The 11,658-nt window shown below is 43.6% G+C and overlaps 1 protein-coding gene across 4 annotated transcripts in view; it reads left to right on the forward strand.

Moving 5' to 3' along the window:
- CLSPN (claspin) overlaps positions 1-6,750 on the forward strand; it is a gene marked incomplete at both ends in the record, with an annotated part of 29,320 nt that extends 22,570 nt beyond the window's left edge. For all 4 annotated transcript variants that reach the window (XM_080920667.1, XM_080920670.1, XM_080920668.1 and 1 more), the window contains 7 exons: positions 1,566-1,730; positions 1,834-1,955; positions 3,297-3,424; positions 4,641-4,743; positions 5,325-5,407; positions 5,606-5,767; positions 6,640-6,750. In XM_080920667.1, coding sequence (XP_080776793.1) covers positions 1,566-1,730; positions 1,834-1,955; positions 3,297-3,424; positions 4,641-4,743; positions 5,325-5,407; positions 5,606-5,767; positions 6,640-6,750 — 874 coding nt within the window. The remainder of the gene's footprint in view (positions 1-1,565; positions 1,731-1,833; positions 1,956-3,296; positions 3,425-4,640; positions 4,744-5,324; positions 5,408-5,605; positions 5,768-6,639) is intronic.
- Positions 6,751-11,658: the final 4,908 nt, after the last annotated feature.

Here is an 11,658-nt window from a genome sequence, read left to right on the forward strand (position 1 = left end):
TAACTGCGGAGTCTTTAAATCAGCTCTTAATGAATGGCAGCCAGAGTTGAGCTACTCAACAACATTACTGAGAAGCCTGTGAAGCCTGGTGACTAGTGACCCTGGCAGGAACTCTCCAGGAAGCCTAGGATTTAGAGGGAAAATACAATATAAGAATTGAGCTGAAGTTTAGAGAACAGCCTAGCATGTTCATGGCTATAGACTCAGTCTTCAGCACCTCACTAAGCAAGAAAATAGAAAAGACAAACTGTAATGGTGTCAAACAACAGGGAGTTCTGGTCTTACCGTATCAGACTGTTCTCTAAGCACTGATGAGCTTAAATACAAAACATTAGTTTGAACCTTCTAGCAGGTACTTCTAAGTATGTAGTAAATACTAAGAGTGTTCTGGGGCCAGGCAGTGGTTCTGGTTAGACTGGTACCTGTGCAAAATGACAACCTGAGTTCCATCCCCAGAGTTCACAAATTGGAAGGAAGGAAGCCAGCCAGCCTGCTGGGTGTGTTGGTCTGCACTTATAATCCCAGCACCATAGAGATAGAATGGGGACTGGAGAGATGGATTAGTGGTTAAGAGTACTGGCTACTATACTTCCAGAGGACCCAGGTTCAATTCTTAGCACCCACATGGTGGCTCATAGCCATCTGTCACCCTAGTTCCATGGGACCCGACACCCCCTTTTATCTTCTGTAGTTACTGTAAGCATGTGGTACAGACATACGAAACACTCAAAATAATCAAGTCATCTTAAATGTTTTTTGTTTTGGGTTTGATTGATTGATTGATTGATTGATTGATTGATTGATTATTTTTAAACAGAGAATGACCTGGAAGCTTGTAGGCCAGCTAGCCTGGACTATACAGTGAAAAAGTTGAAACAGAAATCCCATAACAGTGGAAGCCTAGAGCCACCACCCACATGGTGTCCCTAGATCTGCATTCAGGCACTCACACAAAAAAAATATTTTTAAAGGTTTCTGGCTGTAGGATTACCCAAGCTAGGTTGAGCCCATCTCATATGTGGGAGCCGTTTAGTCTCTCTGAGTCTCCTTACGTGATTTCTATAAGGACATCTCTAGGTCCTTCCAGAACGACTGTCATTTTTAGGGTTATAGCTTCTAGTCTCCTCCCGTCTGAAACATTCTCCTCCTTAACTGTCGAATGACAAGAGGAATCAACTGTAAAGTACACAGCTGGCACGGGTCTGGGTTAAGTGTCCAGTATTTAAATATCAAGGGTACCTGAGATATTATTAATGGTTCTGTGTTCTGCTTTTCTTAATCATTATCCCTTTGACTATTTCATACATGTATATAATGATTCTGCTCACATTCCTCCACCCTCTCTCATTCTCCCCAGTCCTGACAGCTGTCACCCCACCCTGCTACCCCACTAACCCCATCCTACTTTCAGCTTTGTTTTTGCTCTGACTTCCTGGGTTTGATGAAGGTTGTCATTGGGGCTATTCACTGGGACAGAGATAAGGCACAGTGGCTTTCTGCTTTTCTTACTGTAATCTGTGTGTGTGTCCATTGTCTAGTCTCTAATCTTTCCCATTGCTTTCTAGGAGACTAAAGAAATACTTGGAGGATGAGGCAGAGGTGTCAGGCAGTGATGTGGGAAGTGAAGATGAGTATGATGGGGAAGAGATTGATGAATATGAAGAAGACGTCATTGATGAGGTGCTTCCATCTGATGAGGAGCTGGAGAGTCAGATCAAGAAAATACACATGTTAGTATTCTAAAGAACCTTCTAAGCAATGAGATGCCTCAAGGCAGCCATGCTTCCTGGCAGAATGGTCCTGGTGTTGAAGGCCTTGTTGCTTCTGTTGTAGGAAAACCATGTTGGATGATGATAAGCGGCGACTGCGACTATATCAAGAGAGGTACCTTGCTGATGGGGATCTGCACAGCGATGGGCCTGGACGGACAAGAAAATTCCGATGGAAGCACATAGGTATCTTGGTCTTTTAGAAAGAAATGGTTCCAGCATACATATCTGTCCACTTTAAAATGGTAAATGGCAATCAGAACTAAACCAGGAGTCTGGAGATAGAGCTCAGTTGGTAGAATGCTTACCTAGAACACTGATGCTCTGAGTTCCATCCCCATCAACACGGCCCAGGCATGGCCGTGTACCAAGGACCTGCCTCAGCTTGGAGAGGGGTTCTGACAAAAGGGGTGTCTGCGAGCAGTGAAGCAAATAACTGAAAGTCAGCCTTGGGTCCAAGCTGACAGCCTGTTCCGCTCCAGACAGCTTTCCAGAATGCTCTCTCTGTGTTTTGCTCACGAGACACTTCTCTTGCTATTCTAAAAGCTCTCTGGATAGTTCATCTCTTGCAGACTAAAAGCCCAATTTTTTATTACACATATTAATTCAGTCATTGCCCCATTTTGATTATCCCGAGTTGCCAGCCCCTTAATTCTTAGAAAGAAACAGCAAGCACTAACACAGACAATAAGATGGCAGGGGAGCTCACCCTGAAATTAGCCCTGTCCCAGGCTGACCTTGAACTCAGGGATCCACCTGCCTTTGTAAACAAAAACCTACGTGGGTGGGATCACCCCCTAAATCTCTCTATCTCCTTCCTTAGTATCTTTCTGACAAGCTGGATCATAGTACAGCTACCTCTGTTCCTTTAGATCCTTGAAGCCCTTATACAATTTATACTGCATCCTTATATTTTGCATAGTTGAGAAATTATATATTTCAAACTCACTTTTTCAGCATTCTGTCCCACAGTCTTAAAGGCTGTCCTGAAGGTCACAGTGTTCTACCATTCTGCCAACACATAGACAGGTCCTCACCTTCCAGACTCATGCTGTCTCTGATTATCATGGAGTCATTAACCTTGGCTGAGGGGACTTTCCTCAAAGGAGGAACATGAAAATCCGTACACTATTATGCAAACAAGCCTTTCACCCATCGGAACCCTCACGCTCTTGGAGGCTCACACCTTACTGGATCTGTTCAGGGGCAGGAAACCATGTCCCTTACATGTGTATAATCCAAAAATTTGGGAGGCAGAGGGAGGACAACCTGGAGTCAAGATCATCCTTAGCTCCATAGCAAGTTCAGTGCCAACCTGGCTACTTTCTGGGAAAAAAAAACAACCACAGACAGAAAGCAAACCTACACACCAGGATGTGTGGTAGATGTAGCTAATATGTCGATTCCCTCTTGTGGCTGGGAAAGGTTTATGTCAAAATGTTCCGCAGGTGTGGGTTTGTTATGTCTGTCTGACCACTCCCTCTGTGAGGATTACCGAATGCTAAACACCTTACCTCTTTCCTTTAGATGACACCTCCCAGATGGATCTGTTTCGTAGAGACTCTGATGATGATCAGGTTGAAGAACAGCTTGACGAGACGGAAGCCAGGTGGAGAAAGGAGCGCATTGAGCGAGAGCAGTGGCTTCGGGAACAGGTAGAAAGTCTGAGAAAATTGACCGAGTTGCAGGGGCGAAGACTCAGCCACTTCACCTGCCATATAAACTTAGCAACAACGTGTTTAATCCTTTTAATCTTGAGATTTGCTTCCTTTTATGAAAAGGTTACCATAAGCAACTCTCTGGCTAACTGTCCAATGTTAAAAAATATATATATTTTAGTGGTGGGACTTGTGACATGTGCCTTTAATCCCAGCACTTGCATGGCAGAGGCTGGTGGATCTCTGATTTCCAAGCCAACCCAAACTACATAATGATACCTTGTCTCGAAACTGAAATACGTGATTTTTTCAAGTGTGTGCATGTGCAGTGGGGTTGGGGGTACACTTGAGTACAGTGCCTATGGAGGTCAGAATAGGGCATTAGGTCCCCTGGAACAAGAGTTCCAGGCAGTTGTGAGCTTCCTACATGCATGCTGGGACCCAAACATGGATCCTATAGAAGCTCAACACGTTTCTGACTACTCAGCCACCTCTCCTGACCACTCTGACATCTCTCCAGCCCTTTTATGTTTTTGATCTAAGGCAGCAAAGCTGTGAAAAGGAAACAAATGGTAGTAGCCTGGCTTTATAGCCCAGCCTATCTTCCTTTTGTATATATTATATTTTTGGTATATCTTTTTGTATATATTACTATTTTTTGTTTGTTTTGTTTTTTGAGACAGTGTCTTACTATGTGTCTCTGACTGTCCTGGAACTCACTCTGTAGACCAGGAAGCCTCAAACTCATAGACATCCACCTGCCTCTGCCTCTGGAGTGTGAAGATTAAAGGCCCAGCCTTTAAATTTTATTGTATGTATGAGGGAGTTTTGCCTACTTGTATATCTGTACACTACACGTGTGCCTGGTGCCAGCAGAGCCCAGAAGAAGGTGTCAGACTCCCTGAAAATGGAGCTACAGACAGTTGTGAGCTGCCGTGTGGGTTCTGGGAGTTGAACCCATATCCTCTGGAGGAACAGCCAGTGCTCTGAACTACTGAGCCATCTTTCTAGCTCCCTTACACTGACTATTTAGGAAAGCTGACAGTAATCTAATGTTGCATGAGTTTGTTTTGGAGACAGAGGCTGCTCTGTCATTATGTATTCCAGACTGGCCTGGAAACCATGGTGATCCTCCTGCCTTAGCTCTCCAAGTGCTGGGATTACAGGCATGTGCCACCATACCTGGCTAATACTGTATGATCTTCATGTTCAGGCTCAACAGGGGAAAATTGCTGCTGAAGAAGAGGACATTGGGGAAGACAGTCAGTTTATGATGCTAGCCAAGAAAGTCACAGCCAAAGCGCTGCAGAAGAATGGTGAGCTCCTCCTCCTCCTTTTTTTTTTTTTGGTCTGGCTGCTTGGATTGTGAATGTTGGCACCTTGGAGGGGACTCTAACCTTCAGGGACTGTGGCAGCTAACATAAGCCATTCCTTAATACTGTCTTAAAGGAGCCATTGAGGTGAGGAGAGGCATGGCTCTTAAGCCATTGGTCAGTAGAAATTGTACTTAGTTAATGTTTGTGTAGCTGTTTTCCCTCAGGTTTTGAGGCTTGGTTGGTAAATTGTGGCTTCTGTCTGAGTTGCCCAGGATTTATCCCCTCAATTGTTAGGGCTGGCATTTGAACACAGGTGTATCGAGTTCCAAAACCATTTCTCTCATATGGTACTCCACAGTCACTAACTGCTGTTTTCTCTTACATTAGTCTTCTTACTGATTCACTGATAAGCTCCACTTCATTGTTTCCTCGGTGACACTTGCTATTGTTATAAAATCTTGAGAATAAAATAAACAAGAGTTCTTCTTATGTCAGCTTTTAAGGCTTCTTAGCTTGTTTAAATATAGAAGGAATTCTACCCAGCTTTGCCCAAAACACTTCTTTCTGTGTTTTCTTTCTAGCCAGTCGTGCTGTGGTTGCTCAGGAATCAAAGTCTGTGCTCAGTAACCCTTTTGAAAACATCAGACCAGGAGGTGCTCACCAGGTTGGTTGGGACCATGTTAATCTGACATCATGGTCTGTAGATCAGTCATCCAGAGAGGGAGATGGACACTGGGCCTGGGAAGGTCTTTCCTAAGGTAGAAATGCATCTCCTCAGTACCAGGCTAGGCAGATGGGGACAGATGTCCTTCTTCTTTTTTGGCATTTGAGGTTCAATATCAGGTAATTCCTCTTTCCTCAGCTGAAGACGGGCTCCCTGCTAAACCAGCCCAAAGCTGTGCTTCAAAAACTTGCTGCACTGTCTGACCTCAATCCCAGCGCTCCCCGAAACTCAAGAAACTTTGTCTTTCATACACTTTCTCCCACCAAGACAGAGACAACAAAAGACTCATCTAAGCCTCAGGTAGGGATTGATATGTGGGACTTCCCAAATAGAGTTTATTTGTGGGGATTTGCTTTTTGTTTAGAGATTAGTTTGTATTTTACCTATATGTATGTACATGCACTATGTGTGTGTCTGGTACCTGGGGAGGCCACAGTGCCAGATTCCCTAGAACTGGGGACCTGGAATTACAGACATCTATTAAGTTGTGGGTGCTGGGAACAGAATCTAGTCCTCTGCAAGAAGAGCAAGTACCTTAACCACTGAGTCATCTCTCCAGCCCCAGATTTATTTTATTTTTTTTAAATCTGCATGTGCACATGTCTGTGTGCGTGCACACATATTGGAGGATTTAGTGGGTTAAGAGATCTTGCCATTCAAGCATAAGGACCTGATCTGAATCTTAGCACATATAAAATGGCAGGCATGGCTGTATGGCTGTGCTATTCTAGAGCCTGAGCATCGGGCAGAGAAAGGCTGCTGGCCAGCTCTCCTGGCTGAAGTGTCAAACTTTGTGTTCCGAGACAGACTGTCTTAAAGGAACAAGTCAGAGAGCAATGGAGGAAGATTCCACCATCCTCCCGCCTCCATGTGTATGGGCATACATCACACACATGCATACATCACACACACCCAAAATAGTAAAATACAATGAAATAAAAATTCATATCTGACAGCGTTACAATATTAGAATGTAGAATTCTAACAAGAATTTGTAGTGGAGTTGCTGCTCCAGTTGGCAGTCAGCTTTCAGCTTTTAAGTTTACCTTCATACTTGTCTGCTACTTTGTTTGTCTGGTAATTGTCTGTGCTTTAACTGAGTTGCTGAAGAACTCACTGAAGGAAAGCACTTGTGTGTGTTGAGCTGGCCCTGACTTCTGTGTTCTCTCTAGGTGAGAAGAAGGGGACCATCATCAATGACATCACCGTCTCCTAAGCGGCTAAAGACAAACGATAGCAGTCCAGGACCAAAGCGAAGCATCTTCAGATACTTGGAAAGCTAACACCATCTGGCATGCCAGCGTCTGTCAAAAGTATTCAAAGTAGGTCTAGCACAGAGGGGTGGGACTCAGTTTCCACCAATGACCTCTCCTTCCCTCAGAATTCAACACCTTATGAGCAGAACTTCCCGTTCTCCCCACCACACAGCTTTCCACAGCATTTTTCTTTCCTAGTTATTTTTCAGTTTGGCCACCAATCTTAGCACTGCAGAGTTCCCAGCATCGACTTACAGGATAATTGAAGTCTCACTTCTTCCGTTAAGCACTTGACATTTTTTTCCAGCAGTTTCCTGGATTGACACCACTTTCAAGTAGAGGTGTTCATTGGAGGAAGAAAGTGTGGCATTATAGAAAATTACAGAAAGCACTGAAAACCAGCACTGGATGAGGACTCCACAGCCACGCCATCCCTAACTCGGTAACCAGGCCAAGAAGCACACACCCGGCTGCTGCATCATCGTGTTTCTTCTGTGTCCTGTAACCTTCTAGCCTTGATCTCTAATTAACCTTTATCGACTTTGAAATAGGGACTTAAGCTGGTACCTAGTTCAGAAAGAGGTTACCCCTCACTTTCCCACAGAGGAAGATAAAGAGTTATACCCAGTGTCACCCACACTGGATAATCAATGGAGAATAGACCTCCCCTGGGACTAGAGTCTCAATTTAAAGCATTTGTTCGAGAGCCTCCCTCCCTTCTGCATTTATTGCTGCTCTTGGGCTTAGTTTCTTGCCCTGACCACCAGAGAACATTTTAATACTTCATCATTAATATTGAGAGAAGACCCGTAGGATTTAATGAAAATGTTGAAGAGAACTGCCATTAGTTCCTTTCTTCGCCTGGCCACTGGGCTTCAGAAACAGACCAATTCCTTCCCGTCAGAATTGAATCCGGTACTGCTTTGCAGAAGCCATTGCAAGTGAATGTTGGGCTTCGGTGCCAAAATCTGAGCTTGGGAAGTTGGATGAGGTCGTGTCTATCTTTTATTGAGAGACATAAAGCAACCTATTCGACTGATGAATTTAAGATGTAGGTTTTCTGTTGGGCGCTAGGGCCTTTTGTTCTTGTTTTTCTAATCCTCAGGATGCTAACTTGGACAGAACACACATTTGTATTTGTATATTTGTAATCTTGTAATGGGAGAAATGTGTATAAAGCTGTTTTAATATGTATGTAGGTTTTCAATAAATCTCATTGCCTTGAGGGCAGGGTTTGCTGTCCGGCTTCAGTGTTCAGTGTTCGTCCAGTGCCTAAGAGAGGATTTCATTTTCAGTATGTTCCCTCCCAGGGACTCTGCATCTAGCATGGAGGGTGCTACACCTGCCCTTCACTGGCTTCTCCATTCCCAGGAAGTGATCAGACAACCCACTTAGTGGTCTGAATTAAGAGCTGGTCAGGAGGAGAGGCTCCATACAGTCCTCTCCTGCCCTAGTCCTCCTTTCTCCTTGGCTGGCCTCCATGTACTTCAGGGTACTCTGGATCCAAGGTTAGGGTTATTGCTGTTCTCTGAGTGTTATAAAAAGCACCTAATGTAGGCCCCCTCCTCCCTCTGAGCAGCAAAGCTGAGAAGAGATCCCCTTTTCTCCACATGCCCTGTGAGTGGTAAGTCACTTGGGAGCAAACTAAAGGCCTTGCCTAGGCTTAGCAAGCTCTCCAACCTTTCTACATGCTCTCCTTGGAAGAAACAATAAAAAGAACTGACCACTAAATTAGAAGAAAATCAGTATCTGAGAAATCAGGGCAAATACATTCTATTTTCTTAGTCTTGCTACATTTCATTTATGTTTGTATGGATAGACACACACGTAAAAATAAGAGGATAATTTACAAAGGTTAGTTTTCTCCTCCCACCATATAATTTTTGGGGATGAACCCCTCAGGTTTGCAGCAAGTGCCTTTATCTGCTGAGCCATTTTGCAGGCTCCCAAGAACATACTCTCTCTCTCTCTCTCTCTCTCTCTCTCTCTCTCTTTTTTTTTTTTTTTTTTTTTGTAATATGCTTATTTATTACATATAAACTGTAGCTATCTTCAGACACACCAGAAGGGGGCATCAGATTCCATTACAGATGGTTGTGAGCCACCATGTGGTTGCTGGGATTTGAACTCAGGACCTCTGGAAGATCAGTCAGTGCTCTAACCACTGAGCCATCTCTCCAGCCCAAGAACATATTCTTTAGTTTACAATTGCAAGCTTTTCTATCCAGTCTGTTTGTTCCCAGAATAATGCCTTGACGGCTTTTTATGCTTGAATAAATGCCTAAGCCATAAACTTGGGCTTGTTCCTGGACTAGCCCATAACTTATCTAATACTTTTATTCTAGTCTATATCTGCCACATAGTTACCTTTCCTCAGTTTCAGTTGTCTCTCCTTCAGAGTTCTCACACCTGACTGTCCCAGAGTTCCCTTTCTCTCTCCTATTTTCTGCCTCAGCTGATAGGCCATCAGTTTTTATTGACAGGTGCGCAAGAAATTCTCCCTACACTTTAGAGAAGAAAAAATGTAGTCTTTAACTATAGGTCATTATGAAAATATACCTGCTAGAAGTCATGCTAAGCTTCCACCTTTTTAACAGGATTGAAGAGTTTCTGCCTGACCCACATGCCATTTGTCCATGGTATTGAACTGTCAGCTCCTAGTACAACAGACTCCTAGTACGGCTCAGCTCCACCACTTGGAAACTACCTACTAGGAAGGATGAGAGCCTAAGTCTGGTGAATACTGTATGTCAGTGTCAGCCACTTGTCTCTTTCTCGTTGTATACATAAGTAGGGGCTGGCGGTTCTAATTCACTTCAGCCCACACTTTCGTAAACTGTGTAGTCTCTTCCTATAAAGTATCAAATTATATCCCCCAAATCTCTAGTGGCTAAGCCTCTCAGATCTCCATAGGATCCCAGTCATTTCCACTTCTCTGTAAACTTCTTCCTGGTTTGAGATTATTTTTATTTTTTATTTCTTTTCTTTGTTGTTGGGTGTGTTTTGTTTTTTGTTTGTTTGTTTGTTTGTTTGTTTTGATTTGAGACAAGATTTCTTTGTGTAGCCCTGGAACTTGGCTGGCCTCAAACTCACAGAGATCTACCTGCCTCTGCTTCTTAAATACTGAGATTAAAGGCGTGTGCCACCACACCCTGCTTAGAAGTTAAATTCTAACGGCTTGGAGGCTGCTCTTTCAGGGGAGTTGAAATCCCAGTAGCCAAGTCATAGGGTTCACAGCAGCCTCCAGGGGTATCCAGTGCCTTGCGCCTCCCCCAGGTATATGCACTCTCCTACACAAACTCACTAACACATAATTTAGAAATAATAAATATAAATCTCTTTTCAAAAGAGCTATCACTGTTCCCTGTCCCTCAAGTGTGAAAAATGAAGAACATTCTTGTTCGTTTCCAGGTCTTTCTCTGGGTTCTTATAACATGTATCTGGAATCAGCTCGCTTATTCCAGCTCTGAGCCAGTGCTGTGCTCTGAATTTCAGCTTCTTTCCAGGATACCGGAGTCGTCTCCTGATGTCCCCACTTCTGCTTTTGCTTCCCTTGTATCCAATCTACATAGCAGCCAGAAGGTGGCCTTTACACATACATAATGTGTGGGGGACTCACTGGCTGGGTATATGCTTAACAGGTACAAGGCTTGGGGTTCAATCCCTAACAACAAAAACAAGCTTTCCACGGCTGGGTGTGGTAGTGAATGCCTATAATCCCAGCACTCAATAGGCAGAGACCGGGGATTGTCATAAATTAGAGGTAAGCCTAGGCAACGTGGTTCAGGCCTGCAGCGGGCTGTAATAGAGAAACCCTGTGTAAAAAAAAAAAAAAGTCTGGAGACAGACTGGAGAGATGGCTCAGTAGTTAAGAGCACTGACTGCTCTTCCAGAGGTCCTGAGTTCAATTCCCAGCAACCACATGGTGTGTGATGGTGACTCACAACCATCTGTAATGGGATCTGACACCTTCTGTCTGAGTCTGAATCTCTCTTCTGTCATGCAGGAATACATGAAAATAGAGCACTCATATACATAAATAAGTAAATCTTAAAAAGGAAAAAACAACTAGGGGCCAGAGATATGGCTCAGCGATTGGAAACACTTCATGGGTTTGATTCCCAACACCCACATGGTGGCTTACAACCTTCTGTAACTCAGGCAGTACATATTCATACACATAAATGAATCTACAGATATATTTTTATTAATTAAGCAAACTCTCCACTGTCTTCTGTCACACTCAAAGTTCAACTCCTCAGAGCCCAGCAGGCCCTGTATGATAAAACCCTGCTTCACAGCCTCAGTCTACTCCCCTCTTACACTGAGCCTCAAGAACTGACTCAGTACCTTTCCAGTCTCCTGGCTTGCCTTTCTCTCCATTCTCCCACGTTTGCCAATGTGTAATTCTCAAAACACTTGTCTTAAATCCACTTTCCTCAGAAACACCTTCTCGGACCATCATCATCACCACCTTATGTAACCTGGGTAACTTTTGCCTTTTATCACAATTTGCTACCTTTTGTTAAAGATAGCAAGTTTCTTAAAAACAGCTGTATTTTGTTTTGTGGGATAGCATTGTGCCTGGCACATAAAATTACTTTTTTTTAAAGCAGTAAGTGTTCAGAGACTTAGTGAAAAGCTTAGAGCAAAATATCTAGCAACACCTTTTTAAAAAATATTTATTTAATGTATATAAGTACACTGTAACTGTCTTCAAACATACCAGAAGAGGGCATCAGATCCCATTACAGATGGTTGTGAGCCACAATGTGGTTGCTGGGAATTGAACTCAGGACTTCTGGAAGAGCAGTCGGTGCTCTAACCACTGAACCATCTCTCCAGCCCTCCTAGCAACACTTTTTTAAAGTACTTTTTAACAGATTGTGGTGGCTCGTGCTTTTAATTCCAGAACTAGGGAGGCAGAGGCAGGCA

This window comes from Micromys minutus (genome assembly GCF_963924665.1).
Source record: "Micromys minutus genome assembly, chromosome: 9".
NCBI classification, from domain to species: domain Eukaryota; kingdom Metazoa; phylum Chordata; class Mammalia; order Rodentia; family Muridae; genus Micromys; species Micromys minutus.